The sequence below is a fragment of the Cryptomeria japonica genome, chromosome 1 (genome assembly GCF_030272615.1).
Source record: "Cryptomeria japonica chromosome 1, Sugi_1.0, whole genome shotgun sequence".
NCBI lineage: Eukaryota > Viridiplantae > Streptophyta > Pinopsida > Cupressales > Cupressaceae > Cryptomeria > Cryptomeria japonica.
Window position 1 is genome coordinate 565052869 of NC_081405.1, and position 6420 is coordinate 565059288.

General features: G+C 38.3%; 1 protein-coding gene across 1 annotated transcript; it reads left to right on the forward strand.

Annotated features, from left to right (window-relative positions):
* Nucleotides 1-2469: 2469 nt before the first annotated feature.
* On the forward strand, nucleotides 2470-4142 carry LOC131039778 (U-box domain-containing protein 1). The gene has a single exon (XM_057972613.2). It carries the CDS (start codon nucleotides 2477-2479, stop codon nucleotides 3743-3745), a length of 1269 nt encoding a protein of 422 aa, XP_057828596.2. The 5' UTR covers nucleotides 2470-2476; the 3' UTR covers nucleotides 3746-4142.
* The last annotated feature ends 2278 nt before the right edge of the window (nucleotides 4143-6420 follow it).

Sequence of the window (6420 nt, forward strand, 5' to 3'; positions counted from 1 at the left end):
ATTTTGATAAAATATTGTATAATATTTTTTAGTTGGGTGGAGGCATTTGAATGGGGTGTCATAGGGGGCTGCAACATCCTCATGGGCTTGTCACAGTCCATGGGACTATGACATCCCCATGGGCTGCAACATCCTCATGGAAATGCTGCAGTCCATGGGGCTGCGACATCCCCATGGGGGTGTCACAGTCCTTGGGGCAGCCCCATTATTTTATTATTTTAAATATATTTTATTTTAATTTTTTAAAACAAAATTTTATATATATATATATATATATATTCTTACTTGCATAAATGTATGATTATATGTATGTATGTACATGCATATCTTTCACTTGCATATATATATGATTATATTTAGACATATTTTTAAGTTTTTTTTATGTTTGATTTTTTTATATATGTATGTATATGCATGTATGAATTAAATATGAACTTAACCAGCATTTCATATCTAGATGACATCCAAACTTATGAATAACAATCACTATCCTCTAACTGTTTTGAAACAAATGACTAAATAGACTACCAATGGACAAAAATCAATGAATAAAATGACTAAATATACTACCAATTGACGTTAATTAATGATTACAATGACTAAATAAATGACTACCATGAATAAACAAATGACCAATTAACAACAATCAATGGCTAAATCAATGACCAAATCAATCAATCAAAACAATCAATATACGACTAAAATTGTTTAATCATAAATTTGGTCGTGTTATAAATGACTAGCAATAAACTACTAATGTTCACATGACCGAGATTAATCATTTATATGCAATTCTTAGTAATTTTTTAGTCATATACTATTGTTTTTGTACTAGTGTATAGGAAATGGAGGATATCTAATCCAGTAAGAGAATTTCATTTTCACTCCATACCTGAGGTGATTAAGCATTGGGAAGAGCTAGGAGTGAAACCATTTGAATCTTCCATCCAAAGTGATATATTTCATTAAGAGTAGTGTGGCCTCCTTCCAAACGTCGGGGGGATCATCTCTGTTAAAGCCACTTTGCAACCGATCCACTTTTTCACCTCGCTTAAGAAACCTCTTAGCCTGAGCTTCTTAGAGAAGGTCATTCCTTCCACATAAGACTAGTGGCGATGACAATAGACTCCATAGATACTGTAAAAACCACTCCCCCAACTTTAACTTCACCCTCGTTCTAAAATATAATTTTTGACTTTATTTATTTATTTATGCTGAATTACCGACTTAACTATAGCGATTTCATTTTCTATATGTTGTTGAAACCGTATGTTTGTTTTTATTTCTTAACTCTAACTATTTAATTTTCAAAGAGAATTCGATTCCCACCTCAATTTTTTTAAATTATAGCTATACAATCAAATTAATAATTTTATTTTAATATCATCGTTTGAATTAAAAGAAATTGACTTCAAATTGAGTGAACATGACGGTGACCGCGTCCAACTATGTTAAGCTTACTTCTCGGACGGTTCGACAAGGATTCCACTCGTTATGGATGTGACATGGCTGAATGGGTATACAGCACCGACGATGTTGACTAGATATATTATACGAAATTGTATCTATTAGAAATACCCAGTCAATTTCACTCTACGGGCAATATCTATATAGAGAAGAGACAACAATCGGCATTGATATCATTGAAATGGAAACTCAAAAGCGATCGCTGAAGCTCGCTCATCTTAAGAGATTAGGGCAAATCAAATTGCCTCCAGAGATATGGAGTCCCCATCTCACAAATCAAGCACCCAAGAATCTGGTCCGATCTCTGCTCCATGCTTCTAAGGAATTAGAAATGTTAGAGAAACCAAAACTGTGGAATCATACTCAGGATGTGGCCTGCATCACTAGAAGAATAAACCTCCTGTCCCTCCTCTTCCATGAACTCATCGATAAAGACGTTGTCATACCTCCTTCGGCAACGGCGAGTCTGAGAGAGCTCCTGACGGTGATAAACAAGACCAAAGACATATTACAAGACACGACCACAAGCTGCTTATGGGACATCATGGAGGCCGGTTCCGTGTCGCGGCGATTGCAGGAAATCAGGAGGGACATGGCCAAGGCGCTAGAGATGCTGCCGCTTGGGTTACTATCCGTGTCAAGGGAGGTCGTGGATCATGTGGAATTGGTTAGAATACATGTCAGAAGCACTCCCTTGTGGGACGAGGAGGAGTCTAACCTGGTACGTGAGTTGGAAGAGGCCGTGGCAAGGCTGGAGAGGAAGGACAAAGGCACGCCACCGGATGTGGAGAGGCTGAGGGGCCTCTTCCTCAGTCTCGGTCTTGATAGCCTCTCCAAGTGCAGAGACGAGATCAAGAAACTGCGATACCAGATCTCACTGCACGCCGGCACCGATGCCGCACCTTATGCCATGGAGAGATTACGGAGCTTGATTGGTCTTGTGATCCACGTTAAAGCGATCTTATTCCAAAGTGAAGAAGAGGAAGTGGAAGAAGATGATTGTGAACTAATGCCATGTTCCCCTTCCTTCAGGGACGCGGTGGCCTCGGGCTTGGATTCGGTAACTAGCCGTTTACTGGGCAAGGAGAAAGATGATAGTTATTGGAATCTCCCTGAGGAGTTGAAGTGCCCGATATCGCTGGATCTGATGAGAGATCCAGTGATTGTAGAATCAGGACACACATACGATCGCACCTCAATCTCTGAATGGCTTGACTCGGGCCACTGCACCTGTCCTCTTAGCGGCCAGAAGCTTCCACGCCAACCACCTCTCATTCCCAACTACGCAATCCGGAGCCTCGTTAGCCAATGGTGCGACCGCCACAACGTGCCCTTTCATCTCAACAACGCCGCCGCCGTTGGAGACGATACCATGAATATGACTGCCGCTTTCTTGGTCGGAAAGCTCGCGACGGGTTCTCCCCAAGTACAGAGGCAGGCGGCCTACGAGCTCCGCCTCCTGGCCAAGCGCCGAACGGAAATCCGCCAGTGCATAGCTGAGGCCGGGGCAATCCCTTTTCTGGTTCCTCTCTTATCTTCTACTTCCGATTCCAGGGCTCAGGAAAACGCTGTCACTGCACTTCTTAATCTTTCCATCAACGACAACAATAAGGCTCTCATAATGGCTGCCTCGGGTGCCGTGGATGCCATTGTCGGAGTTGTGCAACAGGGAGGCACTATGGCTGCTCGAGAGAACGCCGCTGCCTTGATTTTTAGTCTCTCTGTGGTGGCCGATTACAAGGTCATCATTGGCTCCAAGCCTGCGGCCATTCCTGCGCTGGTGACCCTCCTTCGAGAAGGCAATTGTAGAGGTAAGAAGGACGCTGCTACTGCTCTTTATAACCTTTCAGTGTACAAGAGCAACAAGGACGCTGTTTTGAAGGCCGGTGTAGTTGGTATGCTATTGAATATGGTTCTGGATAGAAGAGACGAGAAGGAAAGCGCGACCGTAATTGACGATACTCTCGCGCTACTATCCCTTCTGGCGGGCTGTGCTGAAGGGTTGGAGGAGATTTTGGGCAGTGAGAAGCCAGTTATTCCTGCTTTGATTGATTTGGTCAGTGCGGGATCCGACAGAGGAAAAGAGAACGCCATTGCAGTGTTGACAGCCATGTGTCACAGCGGTGGGGAGGCTATGGTAACAAGGTTAGCAGAGAGCATTATTCCACTCCTGCAAATGGTGGCTTCCACTGGTTCATGTCGATCGAAAAGAAAAGCCGCTTCTCTTCTCAAACTCCTCAGGGCTCGCCCCACACAGTCCCCCATTGTCAATCGGTAATTTTCTATACATTAATTTCATGTTACTGAGCGACCATAGGAGGAAATCTACCGAATGGGTGGAACTAGAGTGTCGTTTACGATTAATTGTTGTCTGACTCGGCTACAGTTGTCTGTATTTAATAATAGTATAAATACAGTGACTAGGGACATGGAGCATTAAACCTATAGGCAGGTCGTTGCCTGTTGCAGAGACAGTTTCCAAGGTTCGGTACCCAAAATATTAAAAATAGTTTAACATTTCAAGAAGGTGTGGACAAGTAGTTGGAAATTTATTTCAACGCAATGAATGTATAATATATTAGATTATGTGTGTATGATGAGTTTTCCATACGCAGGGTCTTGGCCACACTGCCAATGCTTCCTTCCCTTAAAAGAAACAAATGAGTATATTATGATATGCCTTTCAGATTTACTTTAAATGATAAGTAACATGGAGGCTAAATTGATGGTGGTTATATATAAAAGGTGCAACGAAGTGTAAAGAACGCATGAAAACAAGTTTATCCTAAATAAGAGAGTTGAGTTTAGTTTAATTACTTAGATACGTTTTCAAATTGATAAAGAGGGAGATAGGTGTATAGCTCCATGTGAAAATAGATGTTCTATAGATGTTCTATTATTACATTTTTATGATCCAACTCAAATATCTATTATCAAATATATAAGCATGCAATGGTAATAGATTGAGAAATTTGACTTTTCTTAGTTAAGGTTTAGAACATGAATGCAGAAACTCACAACATTAAACTTTGTTTCCTACCCTTCAATTTTTTATTTGATTTGGAGTTATAAATTTGCATGTTTGAAAAGCTTTTTACTAAGTCCCTAGGATTGGGTGGTGATTTAAAGCAATAGTAAATCCTATTATCAAGATGGTAGAATTCATGTCTTGCATTGTTCATTTTAGTGGTGAACTAGTATTTGAACAAATTTATATCGTATAATTAGAATACAATTTCTTATATATATGCCCTTATACGTGCAAATTCTTATGTAAGACTCTATGATGATAGTATGGTGATAAAGCTATGGAAGAATAGATGTCTAAATGAACTATGGATGTGTCCCCTAAGATAATAGCCTTAACACTAATATGGTGTAGATGCTCATGTTTAATGAGGGTTAAAACAATTAATCATCTTGTTATTTTGGCTCTTTAGATTTTAAAAAATCAAGATATTTATTGTTAATTTTGTAAATATAGGGTACATTCATAACAATTATGAGGTACAATTATTTTGGCAAATGGGTTTACTTTAATGTGTTGAGCTTATCTCACATAATCTAAGGTTTGACATGCTACATGGCTTGTGGGTCTTTTTTTTATTTGTCTATTTGTTTTTTCAATAGTGGTCCTCTTACTCTGTATAGTAACTATCACTATAATGGTTAAAACTTTATTTTTTTTAAATAATCTACAATCCATCTAATCTAGCTATCACACACATTATGATATTAATATTAGGATTTGATTGCATAGTATTTTAATTAAATCATTGGCCTATATTTCATGCGTAATGATTCACACAAACCCATCTCTCATGAGAATAAATGGTCCATTTAGAATTCATTGCATATAAGTGAATCCCATTATTAGTATCATAACATGATACAATGTGAAAAATACTTGCTACTTCCTTGTTATACTCATTGTTACTAAAATTTTGATCGTTAAAGTTGAGTTTTAATTTGAATCTACATCTCCCATTCAATCCATTAGAACTGGGAATAAGGTTATAATATAGAATGAATATTATATATGTGATGGGGAGGCAAATCGTTATACGCAACATGAGCTTCCAAAAAATGGCAAAAGAAACTAAGCATGAGGTGGTGGCCCTTTGCATAAGATTAGAACAATTGATATTCTAAAAATATAACATTTGAGCACTATGAAGACACCCCTTACATACACTACCTCTGCCAATTCTATTGCAAACATTACATCTATTGGATACTATTTAGATGACACTAGATATGAACCATCCATGAAATTTTTTGTGAGCCTATCTGATATTGACTATAAGGTTATATAATTCCAAAAATATACAAAGTAAGTTATAGATTTTTAATGATTATAAATTCAACTCAATCATAATAACTTAATATTTTTTCTTCAAAATGCTAAAACTATGTCCCTCTAAAACTACGAGGTTACCAGAATTCCTTCCACTAAGGAAGTCAAAGAGGTGGTTTTCTCCTTTGAAGGAAACAAGGCCCCTCGACCCGATGGCTTCCCCATGTTCTTTTTTCAAGTGTTTTGGCAGATAGCAGGAAGAGATATTATGGATGTTAATAGAGAGTTTTTTGGCTCCCGCTCTCTTTTAAAGGAGTGCAACACCACCTTCATTGTTCTGATCCTAAAATAATAGGATGCCAACTACTTTTAGGATTTCAAACCTATCAGTTTATGCAACTCTATCTAAAAAATCTTTACCAAAATTCTTCTTTTTAGGCTGAAGAAAGTTCTTCCACTTTTGATCTCAAAACATCAAAATGACTTATTTCCGAGGAGACAAATTCTGGACTCTATCATTACTATCCATGAGAACATTCACTCACTTTCGGTCAATAAGAGACCTGGTTTTTTGCTAAAGTTGGATCTTCTTAAAGCTTATGACAGGGTTAACTGGGATTTTTTGATCAAAATGTTACAAGATTTTGGTTTTTGTG